Source organism: Akebia trifoliata, chromosome 1 (genome assembly GCF_017979445.1).
Source record: "Akebia trifoliata isolate Shusen 1 chromosome 1, ASM1797944v1, whole genome shotgun sequence".
NCBI lineage: Eukaryota > Viridiplantae > Streptophyta > Magnoliopsida > Ranunculales > Lardizabalaceae > Akebia > Akebia trifoliata.
Window position 1 is genome coordinate 7,400,394 of NC_141375.1, and position 19,740 is coordinate 7,420,133.

The 19,740-nt window shown below is 34.6% G+C and overlaps 1 protein-coding gene and 1 long non-coding RNA gene across 5 annotated transcripts; one reads left to right on the forward strand and one right to left on the reverse strand.

The window, feature by feature from the left end:
• The first annotated feature begins 2,783 nt into the window (after positions 1 to 2,783).
• On the forward strand, positions 2,784 to 5,155 carry LOC147410599 (uncharacterized). Of its 3 annotated transcripts, none has more exons than XM_086437264.1 (4): positions 2,784 to 2,941; positions 3,485 to 3,931; positions 4,578 to 4,748; positions 4,865 to 5,155. In XM_086437264.1, the coding sequence occupies exons 2-4, from the start codon at positions 3,701 to 3,703 to the stop codon at positions 4,895 to 4,897; spliced, it is 435 nt and encodes a 144-aa protein (XP_086293390.1). In that variant the 5' UTR covers positions 2,784 to 2,941; positions 3,485 to 3,700; the 3' UTR covers positions 4,898 to 5,155. The 3 variants fall into 3 exon arrangements, with proteins under 3 accessions (XP_086293390.1, XP_086293406.1, XP_086293397.1); XM_086437280.1 differs by having other exon boundaries at positions 3,563 to 3,931; XM_086437271.1 differs by lacking the exon at positions 2,784 to 2,941 and having other exon boundaries at positions 2,982 to 3,931.
• Positions 5,156 to 11,321: 6,166 nt separating this feature from the next.
• Positions 11,322 to 17,299, reverse strand: LOC147410600 (uncharacterized). 2 transcript variants are annotated; one of them, XR_015177063.1, is made up of 7 exons: positions 16,632 to 17,299; positions 14,662 to 14,829; positions 13,842 to 13,959; positions 12,135 to 12,226; positions 11,955 to 12,042; positions 11,727 to 11,870; positions 11,322 to 11,550 (listed from the first exon to the last, which is right to left on the reverse strand). It is a non-coding gene; the product is annotated as an uncharacterized LOC147410600 (long non-coding RNA). The 2 variants fall into 2 exon arrangements; XR_015177062.1 differs by having other exon boundaries at positions 11,955 to 12,226.
• Between the last annotated feature and the right edge of the window lie 2,441 nt (positions 17,300 to 19,740).

Below are 19,740 nucleotides of genomic sequence, written 5' to 3' on the forward strand. Positions count from 1 at the left end.
GAGTCGAGTTGGGCCACCGACACCAAACTCGGTGTACGAACCTGAAGAGTCGAGACAGTTACGTCCCATTGTCGTCCCTTAATTCTATTACAATCTAAGTCTTCTCGGAATAATTATAATTAAATTCTGAAAATAAATTAAAAACTTCTAAAAGAAAATCCTACTAAGTTCTACTTTAAATCAAATCAAATTTTTGGATAAAAAAATAATATTGGATTACACTATTGTCCTCGGTAATGGTGCCAATTTGTTAGATGCTGTAGATGATAATAAAATAATGAATAAAAGAAAATATTGATAAATAAGGGTCGAACCACAAGATAACATTAATCCAAAGTATCTTTTTTTACTTCCAATCGAATTCAACTTTAACAAATGATTTTAAAATAATTTGCAAGAGAGGATTTATCTAAAATAAATTACTAAAATAAAAACTTAGGAATACGAAAGAGAAGTGTAGATTAATTGAATCCACCTTCACAAGTTTTATCAGTGAATTCTGGTTCTTTATTTATCTCGATCCACTAAACAAAGTTAATGTTTTTTGATAAAAAAATCAAGCAATTAAAATATAAATGAGATCAAAAGTATGTAACAATTTAAGTTGAGATTATTATGTAAACATTAACTATTCTCTGTAGAGCATAATTCTTCTTGAATTTATCAACAAACAAAAAAAACCATCAAAACTTTAAAAATATTTAATATTCAACCTAATAATAAATACCTACACTATCACAATAAAATTATTAAATCATTACGAGAATAGTAAAACACTGACGAATCTTGTTCAGGCTTCCTCAACCAATCTATCGGAGGTTTAGCCAATAGTCATCGCAAGAATAATAAAGCAAAAATAAAATAAGAAAGCATGAAAAGAAAAAGAGATAAAAGAAAGAAATTATCTTTATTGCTTCTTGACTTGAAACCGACAAAACCTCCTTACAACTTTCATAAAACTAAGAAAAATAGAAAATAAAAATTAAACTAATTCTCTAAAATCTCCCTCAACTCTTGGTCTGGTCTTCTATTTATAAAGAGACCAGATTAGGATTTTTTGTGAAAATTAAAGTTTCAGAGACATTCCGTGTTTACAAAAAATACTAAAAATAGTCTATTACGAATGGTATTCAGTCACCAAGCTTCAGTACAAAATTCGAGACTTGACTTTCTTTGTTGACCACGCCACCGCGGTAAAATTTTGGTTAATTGACTTGACTTTTGGTCCACGGTCTTGTTTTGGATCCTAGATTATAGTGGTAACTTCGGATTTTCCGATTCGCCTTGAAACTTCGCGAATAATTCTTGTTACACTTAAATAACGGTAATTAGTTTTGAATTACATAATTAAATTAAAAACAAGAATTATTATGGACTTACCATGCATTATGTCTAATGAGGGAATTTAGTGTATGATTTTCTGTTAAAGTTTATATAATTAGGGCTCTAGAAACGACTTTCTAATCCCTGATCACCAATCATCAAGTAGTCCATTACAAAAGATGTGTGCTTGGTCGGCTGGTACTTTTCCTATAGAGGATTCTTTTCCTTGACTTTTAGAAAAAAAAATCTATACTATATAAATCCTAACTAAGCTATTAAATGGATAAAAGATTCTCAAATAAGCAAGAGTCGTAATCAAGAACGATATTTGTTCCTATAAAACCCTATGGTCTCTATGTATCACATATTTATTGGAGAATAAACATATCGGGCTGCCTGCGATTATAAACCAATTTGATTTGGAGCCCGATGTTTTTTAAACTCCAACCAAACACATGCCACATAAACACCGTTCCTAGACTATAAGAACGGGATACAATATGTGATCGAGTAATTGTTTGCTCACAACCCAACACCATTTTGACATGTGGCACTGATGGCATAAGTGATAAGAAAGAAGTTTCTCTCTCGTACCCGCACATCCATTGCCTAGATATCTTAATTTTTAGATTTAAAATCTTAAAACGTATAGTGGGATCCACATGGATATTGGCAATAGAACACCACAACCTTCTAGATTTCATGAAAAAACTGATATTAAAAAAATATAACGATTTTCAAGGTTGATCAATAGTGTTGAAAATGGATGGCTACTAAGCATTCAAATTTAAAATAAAAATAGAATGGTGAGAAATAACTTAAATTTAATTTTTTTTTTTTGAAATTCATAGAATTTCATCCTCTATAACACTGTTGTATTGGATCATATTTTTGAATGCCACAAGGTGATCTTATCAGGAAACTTCGATTTTTAAATATGGGCAGGAGAGAAAAAAATCTCCTATTATTACTTGTGTCATCAATTCCACATGTCAAAATGGTGTTGGACTGTGAGCAAATTTGCTCACTAAGCAAACAATCACACATATGTGATCTTTGATTCTATAAACAACTAGCATTTTTTAATAAGAAGGACCACTTAGCTAAGTGGTAAGACCTTGTTTAAGTTGTTTCTTAGGTTCAAATCCAATCTTATACTAATACGTTAGCTGTTAACCGCTAGCACCCACTAGGGGGGGGGGGGGGGGGGAAACCCAAACATTTTTAATGGATAACTGGAACTCAAATTCGATAATGACAAATCTATACTCTCTCGCACGATATTCCACCGACCCTATCCCATGGTTCAAAATGCTGATTTATTATTATTATTATTGAGATTCATTTACACAAATCTCTATTACTATAGATTAATCTGGACCTTAGAGTGTTAGTTGACGGAAAATACCCTTACTTTCCCGGAATGAGTTGGTCAGCTTCCCAAGTCGCAATCGACCAAAGCACATTCTACGCATTCATTTTCCTCAGTTGACTTTTAGAAGATAATTTTATCACGCAATTTGGGATTTATACTGAAGGAGGCATCTCCCACGTAGTTGCATGTGTTACCCTTGGTCTCTCGCCTATTGTAACGATATCTTCTCCTTCTACACCTTTTGTAAGTTACAATTCAATCTAACTGTATCTTTAAATTGCTGTGTTTTAAGTTCAAATATATTTTTTTAGGGTAAATTACCTTTTCATGAGCTGAATATGACGAAATTTCGATTTTCGATAACAGTTCTTTTAATTCCCAAAACAAAACGTGAACAACAAGATCGCAGGTTTCTAAAGTGACAATCTTGCTAAAAGTTACGAACCTGAGATCTCGCTGTTCATGTTTTGGGAATTAAAATGAACAGTCATCCAGAATTGGAATTTCGTCAAAAGTCGAGCCCGATTTGGGAAAATTCTCCTGTTTGAGTTCTTATACTTGGATATGCTTCTATGATTTCTAAAGCCCTTAAAGGGTATAATAAAGGGAATTTTTGGTTTATTTACTTAAACTACTAATTGTTGGGCTCTGATCATTGTGCTCTTTCGAGTATTTCAAATATTTGTATTTCAATTGTGGTTTCATTATAGAAATTCAGATTAGTACTTGAATATTATTTTTGTTTGACTCAGTCCCTTTGTTGCGGTTTCGTTCTCTTCTTCGCAGGTTGCTTCTTTAGAAAGAAAAATTCTACCAAAATTTTTTAGTAAGCCTTTTAATTATAAAAATATGGTACTGAAATAGGGTGCCGCACTTGACGTTGAATCATTGCTGACACGATGCTCCCAATGGCCTCATTTCGTGGCTTTTAAGTCTTATTATCGGCAAACGAATTGTAGATATTTCCTCAACCCTAAGAGTCGATTTCACTTCTACCGCAATATGGATCATCCAACAGACAGTAGTAGATCTGGTCTTCGAGAATGTCAAACGGCCGACACTCCATTCATCAGCAATCACTATATTCAGGAGCGCCGCACATATACTCCATCGGCTGACACTCCATTTATCAGCAATCACTATATTCAGGAGCGCAGCACATATTCTCCATCGGCTGACACTCCGTTTATCAGCAATCACTATATTGTGGAACCAAGGATGGATGTTCCACACGTAAGCACATTACACCCTCACCTTATAATTTTTACAAATCCTATGTAGATTGATAGAATTAATTCATAATTCTTCAACTCAACCTCAATGGAAAATCAGTAGAGTAGACTCGACTTGAAGGAATTTTTAGCTGATTTAGCATACAAACATGAATCGGGCAGATTTATGAATCAAGTTAGATATTGAATGAGTTAATTAAAGAATTCAGATTCTGATTAAAAGTTTCCTGAGCTATATGTCTTATATTTAAGAAACCTAGTGGGCCTTGAACGTGCCATGCATATGCAGGCTGTATGACATTCCAAATAGCTCCAAGGTAGTGACTTGGAGTTGAACCGTTGCCAACCATCCGATCTAACAATTAATCAATTTAGTAGTTTCTTCAATATTTTTCACATCATGGACAGGCACAAAAAATCAGTTAAAACTATTTCTTTAGAAGATGCACAAAAAATTTATGATAATAATTGCTGCTCCTCCCTAAGCGACATAACAACATGCTTGATAAGGTGCTAACAAAGAGACAAAATCCATTAAGCCTCAATTTATGTTATCATAGAATAAGTTTGGTCTATCTAGAAAATCTTGGATATGAAAAGGGGCCACTTTGTCTTAATAAAAGTTATTCTGGAACCAATTTTTCTAGGACAACCCTTCGTCACCTGATAGCTATACTAAAATATTCAACAAAGTGAGGGAGGAAAGATTGAAAAAACAGAGAGGGGAGATGCAGGGTGGATCCACAAAGATACCAGTCATGCCGACAGATTCATCTTACTCTGATGATGACGAGCTAGATAGCAGTGGAAACTCCACGGTATGTTGGTCTCAATCCTTTTGATTTGATGTCCATCTAGTGCTTGCATGCTTCTTTAGTTTTAGATGGTCAGAGCTTTACTTATTATTCTCCATCATTTTTTTTGTTTGATTCAGATGTGTTTCTGCTTTTCATGGGGCAAAAAATAACCGTCTGTATGCCTGTGGATGGGTCATGGATATAGAGCTGTGAAGGTTGCCTATATAGTTACTCTTAGAAATGTGATCTTTTTGTCCAACTTGTGTGCTTATTGTAAGAATAAATCCCATGTCCCTTAATTTTTCTAGTTCTTTTACAATATTTTGCTTTGCTTAGGTGTTAATATTTTGGGTGCATATGTTTCTTATTGTCTCTTATCATATTTTAGTATTTGCATAGCCAAAATTATGAATGGATGTCATATTGACATTATGAATGGAAATCAATAGTTTGGTCTCCCAGCTTTTATTCCATGGGGTTAGATAATCCTCAACAAAGCCTTATCACAAAACTTTGGGCCAGCTCAAGGGTGGTTAAGATAATAGGAAATAATTTAAAAAAAGAAATGTGTGAGTTTTGATGTATCAACCTCCATCTTGATCAATTAGTCTTAGAAATATAAAGTTCCTTGAGTATGCTTAAGATGGACAAACAATTTAAGGAAGACATCTCATCGTAAGATACATCAAATACTACAAGGCACTGAGCAGATTATGACTCATGGTATTTATAATGTACAGTAATATGGAATTTCATCAAGCCCAATATCCATTTTCATGTGGTATTCAAATTCATTCAGGACGGGAGTGGGATATTCACATAGTGGTACTACCTATAACAAATTCATCTCTTTTGGGACTTCTAACAAACCATTTAAGTGCATCAAATAAGGGGGCAAAAGAAAAGCCTAACTCTATGAAGTTGAACGAAAACAAAACATAATGAAAGAAAGCATGCTTAGATTTGCCCAATGATTGTAACCAGAAGGTTGAATTTTGGTTCTTAATTTTTTTCCCCAGCCGAACACATAGAAATGAAGAAAAATTGGATAGAAACTCTCTTCTTTGAATTGAAACTGTATACTTATCCTTGGCAACGATGCCAATTTAGTGTTGAGGTTCAATGTTACCTATTAACAAACCTTGACGAATAACTATAACAAAATGTTATAATGTATCCCAGTGTTGAGGTTCGATGATAGGTAACGTTGAGCCTCAATGTTATAATACATTCATTATAACATCAAGGTTCAACACTGGGTATAGTTTATGAACTATACCTTGAAAATTCCATGAAATCATTGAGTTTTTAACTACCAATTTTCATTTATAAAACCATGGAGGAGCAATATATTAAAGTTGATAAGAATATATAAACGATTTTAAAATAAATGAAAGAAAGAAGGAGAGAGTGATAACATTTGGCGGAAAGCTCCAATTAGTCAAAATTGAACACAAGAATGGATAGATCTACAAGATTCACTATCGCTCCTCAAAATCAGAACATCATTGGTTATTAGCTTCAATGGCTATTTGATAGGTTTTGGTAGAGAGAATGATGGTATCTTTTTCTATTTGGATGACATAAAAAATTGGGTAGGAGGGAGTAAGTTACAATTTAGAAAAATACTTTTCAAGGGATTACTAAAAAATTGTTGGTGGGGTGTGTATGTGTGACACGTTTTGGCAAGTGATCCTATTTTGAGTATTAAAAAAAGACTGGCCATTTTTGTTATTGCCGTGAACCTAAAGAATTTTAATGCTTGAAGTCCATTAGCTAATGCCAACCGGTCTAGTTCCATTGACCATAATCATAAACAAAGAGTACTGGCCAGACTTTAGGTGCAATGGGCTGTTAACCCAAAATGTCACACAAGACAGAACTCAGGTCTTTTACCCTTAAAACTAATGGGCATGGGCTTTAGGACCAGTCAACTCAACTTCGTGTTCTTCAATCACACGATCTGTGAGGGTTTTGTAAAACCATAAGAACAGCACAGCAGGTAGCAATCAAGGGGTGGCTGCACCTACCTCTTGGAAAGAGTGGGTGACGGTGGAATATTTTTATTCTACCACTTGCCACATCAGGACAAAGAAGAGTATATTGAGTATGACACGTGGGAGAGTAAGAAAATCATTACTCATAAATATTGCATCGCATGGTTCAAAATGTTTCTCTTTATGAGTGCTGGTTTTCTATCTAGAAAACCTTCGATCGGCTGACGTGGCACACGTGACCATCGATATTTTCCTCGGGATACACAACTGCAATTATCATAAAAGATGTAAAACTGTGTATCCCGAGAAAAAGATCTATGGTTCCATATCCATGCCACGTCAGCAAAGTATTGACTGAGTGAAAACTTTCTAGTTGGAAAATCATTATTCTTTTTTTTTTTTTTTTTTGAGACTGTCTAAAGAATAGGGAATAAAATGGTATGGATTTTATCGGAAATCTGAGTGATCGGAATATGAATTTAGTGGGTTTGGTTTCATCAAGTATATCCAAATTAAAATATGGTTCGGATATGGGTTGATGTCCCTTGACCCGATTCGGATCCGGGTTGGATACTGTTCCATCCCTATATCCACCAAGATCCACATGATATATTACTTTGCAAATTGTATTATTATATTTTTTAAGTTATCTTTCATCAACAAACAATAGTTGTGTGTAGAGTTCTAACCTCTCTTCAAAATGGAGAGATCTTAAATTCAAATCATCATTTACTCATATTTTAACAATTCTAAGCCCTGCCATGAAAATTCCTTGGATTGTGGCTTATGCGACAATATTTGAGGTGTGGGAGGAGGGTTTCTTGCCTCCACCTTGGGTGCTAAAGATACATACTTTTTTTTATATATTTATTTAATTATTCTTTGCTTGACTTGGAATAAGTCAGTCTTCTCCCAAGTCCTAATTGACCCAAAGCAAATTCTTCGTGGCTTCGAAGAACTCTGTATACATTTTCGTTGGCTTTCAAAAACTAAATTTTCTTCAACAAGTTGGAGTTTTATAATTTCATTTTCCTCCGTTGACTTTGAAAAAATAAAGTGCATAAGTCAGTCAGCTCCCAACTACCCCGTAATGTAGGTCTCCTTCCTCACGATACACAATTGCACATCCCCATAAAAGATGTGTAGTTGTGTATCTCAAGGAAAAGATCTATGGTTCCGTGTTTGTGCCATGTCAGGCAAGTATTGACCAAACGAAGACTTTCTAGTTAGAAAATCATTATTAATTTTTTAATGAGATCGGATCGTATGCACCCAAGGTGGAGGTTGGAAAACATCCTTCCACACCACAAACATTGCCATGTAATCCAAGGAAATTCCTTGGATTGTGGCTTACGTGGAAATGTGTGAGGTGTGGGAGGAGGGTTTCTAGCCTCCTACCTGGTTGCATACGATACACACTCTTTTTATTAATTTATTTTATTAGTTGTGGAGTGACCTCACGGGGGACATATGGGAGACACCTTGATGTGGTGGTGCGTGCATGTCTATAGATGTGTTTTACTCATATCTCGGGGTAAACGCATATATGGGCATGAGCACCACCACGTCAAGATGTCCCCGTGTGTCCCCCACTGAGGTCACTCCAATATTAATCTTATTTAATTATTCTTTACTTGACCTAGAATAAATAGGTCTTCTCCCAAGTCCTAATCGACCAAGCACCTTCTTCGTAGCTTCAAAGAACTCCTTATACATTTTTCTTTGGTTGGCTTTCAAAATATAAATTTTTCCAACTAGTTGGAGTTATATAATTTCAAGTTGGAGTTATACATTTCAAAAATAAAGTGTATGAGTCAGTTAGCTTCAACCCCCCCCCCCCCCCCCGCCCCCGCCCCCGCCCCCGCCCCCGCCCCCGCCCCCCTTAATGTAGATCTTTTTCCTTGGGTCCACAATTGTGCATCCCCATAAAAAAGTGCAGTTGTGTATGCCGAGGAAAAAGATCTATGGTTCCGTGTACGAGCCACATCAGGCAAGTATTGACCAAACAAAGACTTAGAAATCATTATTCTTTTTTTTTTTTAATGAGATCGGATCATGTGCACCCAAGGTAATTTCTTTGGATTGTGGCTTACGTTGCAATGTTTGAGGTGTGGGAGGAGGGTTTCTCGCCTCCGGTGCATACGATACACACTCTTTTTTAATTATTTATTTAATAAGTCATGCTAGAGTGACCTTAGTGAGGGACACCTTGACGTGGAGGCTCAGGCATGTCCGTATATGCGTTTTACTAATATCTTGGAGAAAATGCATCTATGGGCATGCATACAACCATGTCAAGATGTCCCACATGTGTCCTCCACTAAAGTCACTCCAACATTGATCTTATTTGATTATTATTTACTTGACCCAGAATGAGTAGGTCTTCTTCCAATTCCTAATTGACCTAAATTACATTCTCCGTTGCTTCGAAGAACTCCGTATTCATTTTCTTCGGTTGGTTTTTGACAAATAAATTTTCTCCGACAAGTTGGAGTTATATATTTTCATTTTCATTAGTTGACTTTGAAAAAATAAAGTGTATGATTCAGTCAGCTCCGAACTACGAAATGTACATTTTCTTCGGTTGGCTTTCAAAAAATAAATTTTTTTCAAGAAGTTGGAGTATATAATTTCATTTTCCTCAGTTGACTTTGAAAAAATAAAGTGCATGAATCAGTCAGCTTCCAACCAGCCTGTAATGTAAATCACTTTCCTCGGGATATAGAATTGCACATCCCCATAAAAGATGTGCACTTGTGTATCCCGAGAAATAAGATCTATGGTTCAGTATTCGTGCCACATCAGGCAAGTATTGACCAAATGAAGACTTTGTAGTTAGAAAATCATTATTCTTTTTCTTTTTTTTTTTCTTTAATGAGGTCAGATTGTATGCACCCAAGGTGATTTCTTTGGATTGTGGTTTATGTGGCAATGTTTTGAGGTGTGGGAGGAGGGTTTCTAGCCTTCACCCTGGGTGCATATGATACACACTTTTCTATTTATTTATTCAATGAGTCGCGCTAGAGTGACCTCAATGGGGGACACCTTGATGTGGTGTCTCGTACATATCCGTAGATGCATTTTACTCATATCTCGGGAGAAAACGAGTTATGAAAGTGACCCATAAGCCATATACATTTTATTTGAGTGGAATTTTAGACTTGATCCAATGTGTTGAAAATGGAGGTCTTGAAATTCCAAACATACACCCCTGGTGCGTTACAAAAGGAACCTCTGAAGTAGATACCTGCTACCCTTTATCTCTCTTTTATCTTTGATCGATAAGCTAGGGTTGATGGAGCCTTTCCCTAATTATAGAACATCATCGAGAATAGTTACAACATAAATCTTCAATCAAAATAAAAAAAGCCAAGAAGTGGCCAAGATCTAAATTTGAATCCTGAGGTATGCTAGAAGCATCATTTTTTAAAATTAAAAAAAAATAAAATTCTGTTAGCTTCATGCCAATTAATTCAAAGCCAAGAAGTAGCCAAGATCTAAATTTGTTTGAATATTTTTCATAAATTTCAAAGAGCAATCAATCCCTGTTTTTGAGACTCTCAATTGAATAATAAAATCTGAAGATAAAACCAATTTTGATACCCTGCTTCTCTTTCTATTCTTTACACGATCTTTTCTCTTATTCTGCTTATCTTAGAAGAGCCCATAGATGGTCCAAGGGCTAACTATGAATTTTGCGCCAACTCCAATAGACAAGTAGTTGACAAAGATCTTCCAAGGATCAACATCAATGTCAGTCATGATGCTAATAGAGGATTTTTCTCCTGTGACAGTATTAACGACCTCAGCTTAGATCCTTCAAGAGAACATAGCAGAATTGCCCATGACCACGAGACTCAAGAGAACAATACAGGTATGTGGGACTCGTTTCCTTAAGAGACGGACATGGATCACATTTGCATGCTAGAACCTCACTATTTAGTTGCTCGTTTTTGCTACTATAATTTTTTGAGATATTTACCGAAAATTGATAAACTTTTGGTGAATTTATGATTCCGGCTCACTGGTATCAAATCGTGAAAATTGGAAAATTCGACAGAAAATTTTGACGGGCCAAGGACCAAGAATTTTAGAAACATAATTTTAACGGTTTAGAAGCGTCAAATTTCTTGGTGTTCCCAAATTTAATGTCTTAAAGCTGTCAAATTTCTCGCATCCTTCATTAATTTGACAGTTTCGGCCCGTCGAAAAAAAAAAACTTGGACAATGAAAAATTCGACCTCTTGGTCCGTCGAATTTTATGAAATTTGACGGCCCAAGCACTATGTGAAAAAAGCCCATATTTGATGGTCACAGCCCGTCAAATTTTGAGAAATTTGACAGACAATCCCATCAAATACGCCCGTCAAATATTTTCGTGTGGAATTTTTTTTTTGACAGCCCTGAGCAATCAAATTATTTGAGAATAAGCTTAAAAAAAAACAAAAGGATTCCATAGTCTACAGCCGTCAAATATGGAGATTTAACAAACAATAGGACAGTCCTCTAATTCACTAATCACAACAAACAAAACAGTAAAAAAATCAGAAAAACAACAAAAATCATAATATAAAGATCACTCAAATAAATCAAATCTTGACCATCCAAAACTCAATTCACATCAAATCCAATTTGATACAAAATACAAAACGTATCATTGCAGCACCACCAACCAATTCACAAACGACATAGTAAAACAAATTGTTCAACTAAAATTAATACAAAACTACTTCTCACTGAAAATGCAAGACGCCAATCGTCAATGCACCCTCCCAAGCCCATTCATCATATTATCAACCTCGGACTTGCTTTCTGTTTCTCTCTCTCTGCAAGCAAACCAATGAAAATATGAAAAAAAAATAGAAAATGAATATGATTCCTCATCTAACATTCTAACATGTAATCACAATAACAAAATTTCACATGTATACATAAGCCACATAACTTATAGAAATGAAATTCTGGATATTTAGAAGATTTTGAAAAATGAGAAGTAACTTACAAAAAAATGGGAGCAATTATCGCCATCCATTTAGGACCCAATGTCAATGGTGATTCCCAATTTGCATGTGCGGACTTTTCTGAACCATGCCCTACTTAGGAAGATCACTCAACTCCATCACTTGTATCGTTCGCTACTTCTTAGCTATTATTAAGAAACAAAATTTGTTACATAACTTAAAAGTAAGAGAACAAAGAAACCATTTGAAGACTCAAGGGAGGGACAAACCATTCTCGGCTTGTTGGTATCCTTCATGAAGTTTCCTCTTTGAAGCTTCAAGTTTTAGTTGTACCAAAACATCCTCTGAGCCCTTTGACTTCTTGTAGTCCAGCTTGTGGAAATCATTAGATTGCTACTTTATATTGAATTTAAAAACTATGTTAAGAGATTCAAAATTATTGTACTTACGTCTTATTGATTAGATAATGGTAGTTTCTGCTGAAGCCTTGTCTCATTGTTGGTTTTGTACTCTGAAATTAGCTTTGGAGGTCTCTGAGGCCCTGAAAATAAAACCAGATTGAATTTTGAGTTGAATAATTTTACTAACGTGAAAACTCATATATAGTTGAACTTGAATAAATCCTACTAGCTTAACGAACAATAATGATTACAACTAATTGAATGGGAAGAATCCAGAACTGATGGGTTCAAAAGATTCTCCATAGTTACACCTTGGAGTTTAGCACAAGTTTATGTTCTACAAAGAACTCAAAAAGTGGTAGTAATAAACAAAAACATAGCACTCTAAATAAACAGTTCAAGTTAAATACATGCAAACTGTTTGACAAATTCAACGACTTCCCTGCATTCGTCGATTACAACTTACAAACGGCATGCATTCCAAGCACTACCAAGCAAGACTAACAATTTGCAACACTAGCATTCAAAAATAAATTGAAAACTCTCAAACCAAGATCAAATCAACATACGAAAATCATTCAAGTTCACTTCAAAGGCAAGCCTTGAATCTTTTATACAAAAGAAGAAAAAAACTTATAATTTTATTTTCTAAGAGCTATCAAGGAAGTACTTAAAATTTTAAATACCACACTGCCATAATTTACAATAAGACCCATACAATAAATGGAGATTCCTCACAAATTATTGAGAATTATATTCCCTATCAAAATGAAAAACATCTTACCATTCATCCAAAGTGATAGGGGCATTGCATGTACGAGAAAATAACAATGCATCCAACTTACTTATCCAAAAAAAAAGCAAAGAGACATCTATTTTTTCAGCAAGATCAACACCAAGATGGCTTGTAGCAAAGTAATCAAAGAAAAACAATGGCTTTGCTCTAGAAGTAACAATATCATCAACACTCATGCCAACTTGAAGAAAAGAGACATCATAACGCCTACCCTTAATTCTAAAGGTATAGTGAATGGTCAATACCAATAGTGTCATGGATTCCAGTTTCAAAATGCAAGCTTAAGTTTAGTTCCAACACCGTCTATACTGGCAACAAGGTATGAATCCCTTGCTCAGTGAAACAAGGTTAGAAATTTGAATCAATATCCAAACATTGAAAAGGGGGAAATTTAAATAATAGCTAGATCCCTTCGGAAAGAAATGAACTAATGCTAGAATAAGCATCAGAAGTAGATGTCCTACTTGCCTATCCTATAACCAATGTTCACCTTGGCTAAAAACAGCCAAATTGACAATGAACCTTGAAAACTAAATTGTTGGTATTTTTCAACAGATAGGACAAAGTTGAAGTACCATTTGAAATCCTAGTTTTGTATGTAGTGTGTGAAAATCTCCAATTGGGGACTTGAGTATATGGAACTGTACTAGAATTATCATAAAGATTTTTAAGCATGTAAATTTAACATTTATGTGCTTATTAATGTTAAGGACATTGACCATATCAATGTGCTAAGGTAGAGATAATAATAAAAAGGGTACAACATGGAACTTCAAGGCCCAATCTAGCAAGTTTCTTATTTATTATTTTATTAATTGATCATTTTCTAAACATACTGTTAAATCCGTCATACTTAAGAGAATATTTCACATAAACGAGAGACAAAGAAGGCTCATAGTTCGGAGCAAAACCAAAATCATTCAGTTTGAAATACGAACCATGATAATAATAATACTTACTTCATCATCTTTCCCACTAGCGAGATTGGTATCCCTTGCTTTAAATCTCAACAAAATTACTGAATCCACATCTTTTGCATCATGTATAGATGTGCGCATGAACTCTACCGAAAGAATGCTACAAGAATGAACTTCACAAGTTACAAACTAAACTTCACAGGTTACAAACTAGACATTGTATAATCCATATATTTCACATAAGAATAGAAAAAATTGGCCAATCTGCATGTATAGAGATAAAGCACATCCTCATTTTTTTTTTCAATAAGCAATCAGTAAAACAAAAGAACTAGACCAAACGCTCTTTGAGACTTGGTTGGCTTGGGGAAGTTTGTTTTCAAAACCTAAGTGCATTTAGTAGGGTTTGCTTCCATTTGCAGTTTATTAGGGATTATGGAAAGAAATAAACAATTGCATCTTCGAAGGAAAAAAGCCTTGAGTCAGAACATCGTCATATCAATCTTGGCTTTACTTTTCACTCAGTCAACAAACAATAAGAGGTGATAAAACATGAGGAACATTTAAATCAGAATAGGAAGATGGGAAGAGTATCTCCTCCTTGAGTGTGCCATAATGACACATGCAAGGAAAATTCAAATGGGTTATACCTGAAAGATCTCTTTGACTAAAGTTTGATTCAAACAGATAAGTCTAAACATTGAAAGTTTTGGAATGTCCCGGCTGAGACAGCCTTGGTTTGTCTCTAGCCCAAGACATTATTATAAACCTCGAGCCTAAACCTCTGATCCACATCATCTTGACAGTAAGTATTCCTCAATAAAGTACAGAGAATGAGGGTAGACATTATAAAAAAAATTACCTAAAATATGGGATTTTGGCTATCCAATATCTAGCAGAGAATGCCACTACATGGAACATCAACACTCGAAGAACCAATTGGAAATAATGTCAAAGAAGCTAAGAGTAAAACCACGAGCTCCTTAGGGCTGAATGTTGCCATCTCCCAGTCCAAGATTGGGATAACTCCCTGACAAAGAATAAGCCACATATCACAGCCAAAATACATAAAAGGAGAATAAGCAACTCTATGTGTTGGAAGGGGTGATTCATGTGTCCGTGGGAATAGTCAGACTAAGTCTAGATACCCCCATGTATTTAAAAAAAAAAAACAACTCTAATTCAAAAAGAACCAATCACTACCTAGTGGAATTCATTCAAACAAGGACTGATTAATATGCCAACCGTAAGCCAGCTAACCATATATAAAATACCCATAACATCCTCTTTGAAGTAAAGATAAATATCAATTTCAAGTGTCTTACAGTTTGCAACTAAGATGCCTCTCCACTGTTTTGTGTTTTTGGTGATTGTTATCAGATTGGGCGTTGGAAGCATAAAAAAGGATCGTCTCATCGATTGTTGGATTATAGTTTGCATCTAAGATGTATGGAGATTTAGTTTCGTGGTTTTGGTGATTGTTATTAGATTGGGGCATTGGAAGCATAAAAAAGGATCATCTCATCGATTGTTGGATTATTGTTTGCAACTAAGATGTATGGGTATTTAATTTCCGTGTACAATAACAGAATACTTGTCGGATCATCTAATCGATTTAATATTGTTTCAATTTGATTTAAGTAAAACTCTAGATATTGTAGATCTATTGGTGGTTTCAAGGGTAAAATCCCAACACAGCTGACCCCAAATCTTTGGGATAAGGCTTTGTTGGTGTTGAATGAACCATATGGTTGTTTCAGTCTTACAATTCTAGAGAACATTTGCATTCTAAGCACAAGTCTTCTAAAGATAAAAGCACGAAGATGGTGGAACCTAACATGGGGTTTGCATATGTTTCCAATTGTGTGATCAATAAGTGATAGTGAGTATATAAGAGGCAGACTAAGTAAAACATAATTTCACAAAGTTGACAACATATACAAAGTAGTCTTAAAAAAAGGACAACTCATATAAATACCCAACTTGTTTGAACCAAGTACATCAAAAGAACTATTATCAACTAATAGCAATTTAAAAAATAAAAATAAAAACCCAAAAATTGATATCAAGCAAACACATTCTTTGATCATAAAATCATTGAAAAGCAAATTCCAAATAGAAATAATCACCACATTACTATCAAAAATATAGTATAATTCCATAAACTACCAAATAAAATCAATAGCCGCATGGCATTCAGAGATATGGTATAATTCCATGAGATTTATACTCTGTGAAACAAACCATAAACTACAAAGTTTACAAACCCCATAAGTTGTTTCTGAATCAAAATTGAGATGATTTACAGATAACAAGTTTACTCAAGAGGAAAGGTCTAGCCCAGATGATAAAAACAATAAAAGAACTATTATCAACTAAAAACAATTTAAACAAAAATACAATAAAATCGATATCAAGCCAATTACACATCCTTTGATCATAAAATCCTTGAAAAAGCTAATTCCAAATAAATTTAATATTCACATTATATTATTGTCAAAAATATAGTATAATTCCACAAACTAAAAACCCCTAAAGTATTTTGAAATCAAAATTGAGATGACTTACAGATAATAACCTTATTCAAGAGGAAAGGAGCAGCTCAGATGATAAAAATAGTAAAGAACTAATATTAACTAACAACAATTTAAACAAAAATACCATAAAATCGATATAAAGCAAACACATCCTTTGATCATAAAATCCTTGAAAAGCTAATCCAAAAAAAAAAAAAAAAAAAATTTAATAACCACATTATTGTCAGAAATATAGTATAATTCCATAAACTATAGACCCCATAAGTATTTAGAAATCAAAATTGAGATGATTTACTTTATTCAAGAGGAAAGGTCCGACCCAGATTATAAAAACTGTAGCCATGGCAATCGCACAGATGCATAATAAACCCATCTTCAACCACCACCAAAAAGATCTCTCATTTTGAGGAGATTGAGACTCATCTCTTCCAAATTCTTTGATCTCAATATTGTTTGAGCTTTTCAGCCTCATATAATCCCCTTTTTCATCCCCCATACTCAGATTCGACTCCGAAATCACATAATCATTTTCGTACGTCATCCTTCAACCTAATACAGAACCGGAACTAAATATGGAGAAATCGAAATGCAAGAAAGAAACTCTAAAACCCCAATTTCTCTTCGTGAGATCAGAAACCCCAGAAATGTACAACACATCATTTCAAGCTTCGTTGGAGAGGTAGCTTCATCAATTAGGACATACATCATCAATTGAGGGAGCGACTGAGCGAGAGAGATGAGATCAAGAGGTTGATCGAGCAAGTGACTGAGAGAGACTGAGAGAGAGACTTGCATGATAATGGCTCAATCTAGAGTTCGATCGAGAGAGCGACTGAGAGATTGATGGGATCGAGAGAGCGACTGAGAGATTGATAAGATTGAGAGAGCGATCGAGGGAGCGACTGAGAGAGAGAGAGAGAGCCATTCGAGAGAGATCAGAGAGAAAGATAGAGTGAGTGAGTGAGAGAGACGGAGAGTGGGAACCGCAGAATGTTTTTTATGGACCCGAAATTTGTGGTCCATTGGCCGCGGAATTTGGGTAATAAAATTCGACGGGCTAGGCCCAACATTTTTTTTCGTTAAAATTAGAGATTTTCACGTAGTGAAGGCCATAAAATTTGAGCCTTTTTCACATTGTGACAATAACCAATTCAGAGGTTTTTCAAGTGATGTTTGGAAACACTTCTAAAGTCTGCACTCTGGAAAATAGAAATCAGACTTCAAAAGTTTCATCCAGCATCCTCTATAGCTGGTTCAAACTTCGGAATTTCAATTCTGAAGCCTGGAATCTGAAACGAAACAAACGGAGATAAAACTTCTGAAGTCTGATTTTTAAAGGTGAATTTTGTAGCTTTTGATTCTCCATCAAATCTCAAACTAACCTAGAGTTTTGAATAGAATAATATCTTTTCCACAACACTTCGTTAGGAGACAAGAATAACATATAAATGTTTGAACAACTATGGCAGGGGGTGATCCTCAAACTTCCATTAGTGTTTGCATGTGCTATTAGAGCCACGCTCTAGATGATGTTGTTTATATTCTTCTTATTTCATTAAATTCAATGATCTAATTGAATTACGTATGCAACACCTCTCAATCGTATTGAGAAAGAGAGACAGAGAGAGAAATCTTGAGTTTAGGCAGGAACCACTCAAATATACCACATTGGTCTTGGGCAATTCTTTAACTCAAATTAGAAGACTGCAAGTGCAAAGGAAAACAGTATACAGACCATAAAAGTAGGCTTGTAGTTAGAAATTCACTCGTTGGAAAAAGTCTGACCATTTAGTGATGACATTCATTCTTTAATAAGGAGCATTAAGGAAAAAAGTGATTTTAGATGATTCAAAATCAACGTGGATGGTTCATCAAATCATTGTTAGGGTCTTAATTTTGTGCACCGTAATTAGTGCAATATTTTACACCATAAGGAATTCACTTTCCTTTTAAGAATTAAACACTTTTGCTTTGTTACATTAGTCCATCGATCCTTATTTACATTAGTCCATGAATTTTGAAATTTTAAAATTGCCCCAAAAATGGCATTTCTTGTAGTCAATTTCTGATTCTGATTATGGCAAAATTACCTTTATAACCCTAAACAAACATATACATTTCTCAGTGTTTCGGGAAAGGGTCCTTTGCAATAGCTTGCTATTGGGGTCTCTAAGCATGACTGCAATAGCATAAATCCCACATTATCTAAAAAATGAATGAAATTAAATAATTTTATTTGGGTGAGACCCAATAGATTGATATTCATGGCTTTAAGCTTAACAAATAGAAAACCTAAAATTTTTAAGGATTTTTTTTTCTCTATTTGAAGATAGAGTTGCAAAGAACAAATCTCTAATTGGAATCATTAGTTCGAGGATCAGATCAGCTTTCTTTTCACATATTATATTCAATTTGATTATAGAATAATTGAGTTTCAGTAAGCTTTAGATGAATTATTAGTTTCGAATTGATTTTCCATAAATATTTCAATTTGTTTGTTTCTTTTGGAACGGTATAAATTTTGGATTTAATGTGGCATTCAGGTTGAGAGCATTGTTCCTAGATCTCCCCCATCTTCTGTTATAGGACCTGCTATTCTTTTGGTCAATAAAGTTGAAGGGGATGAGGAGGTTGTAATTGTTACTGATTTTGTTATTTGTCCTTATCCTCTAACTTTTAAAAGGCCTGTATGTTTAGTATATAAAACTATGAAGAGTGTAATTACAACATTTTGCAGGTAATAGCAGCTAGGAGTAACATTGTGAGGGTAGCGCTTCTAAAAGAACTGCCTCACTTATCACATCTTGGTGTTAGGGCCCGACCGGTAAATCTATTGCTAAAAATTAAAGGATTAAATAAATAAATAAAAACGTGCATTACAAGTGTGGATTCTTGAGGGAACAAGTAAAGATTAAGCAACCATGGCCTAGTAAAGCTTTTGAGTGACCTTAATAGTTGTGTTAATTCATATTTATATGAGTTTCCATTCAAGCTAATCACGATCTTCAAGTGTCAGATGATTAGCATCTTGACAAACACATTACAAAATACTACCAACTTGAGATCTCTATGACATATAAAGTCGTGTCACATAAGTAGTGTTATGGTCTGCTTTGGATTTTGCCAACGTCAAAATTTCCCACTCTTCTAAACCTGCTGATGAACTTATAAAAAAAGTATCTCAAAATTCAGAGAATAAGAGTATGCTACATACATTGAAGTCATTTTATCTACCTAGTTGTAAACAAAGCTCTGAATTGGTCCTCATTGCTTATCTAATGTTCTTAACTATGTGCGTGCTTTCTACACTTTCTGCACTACTTGTATTATAGGTTGCGCTTCAATCATTTGCTCTTAAGAAGTTAGAGTTTCGGCGTGGAGTTTCTGACTATAAATGGTCAATG

What these genes read in the sequence shown, in the direction of transcription:
- LOC147410599 (XM_086437264.1), top strand. Translation starts at nt 3,701, where the DNA reads ATGGATCATCCAACAGACAGTAGTAGATCTGGTCTTCGAGAATGTCAA. An exon ending in CAAGGATGGATGTTCCACAC is followed by an intron (nt 3,932 to 4,577) that starts GTAAGCACATTA and finishes CAATTTTTCTAG; the next exon opens with GACAACCCTTCGTCACCTGA. An exon ending in ATAGCAGTGGAAACTCCACG is followed by an intron (nt 4,749 to 4,864) that starts GTATGTTGGTCT and finishes TGTTTGATTCAG; the next exon opens with ATGTGTTTCTGCTTTTCATG.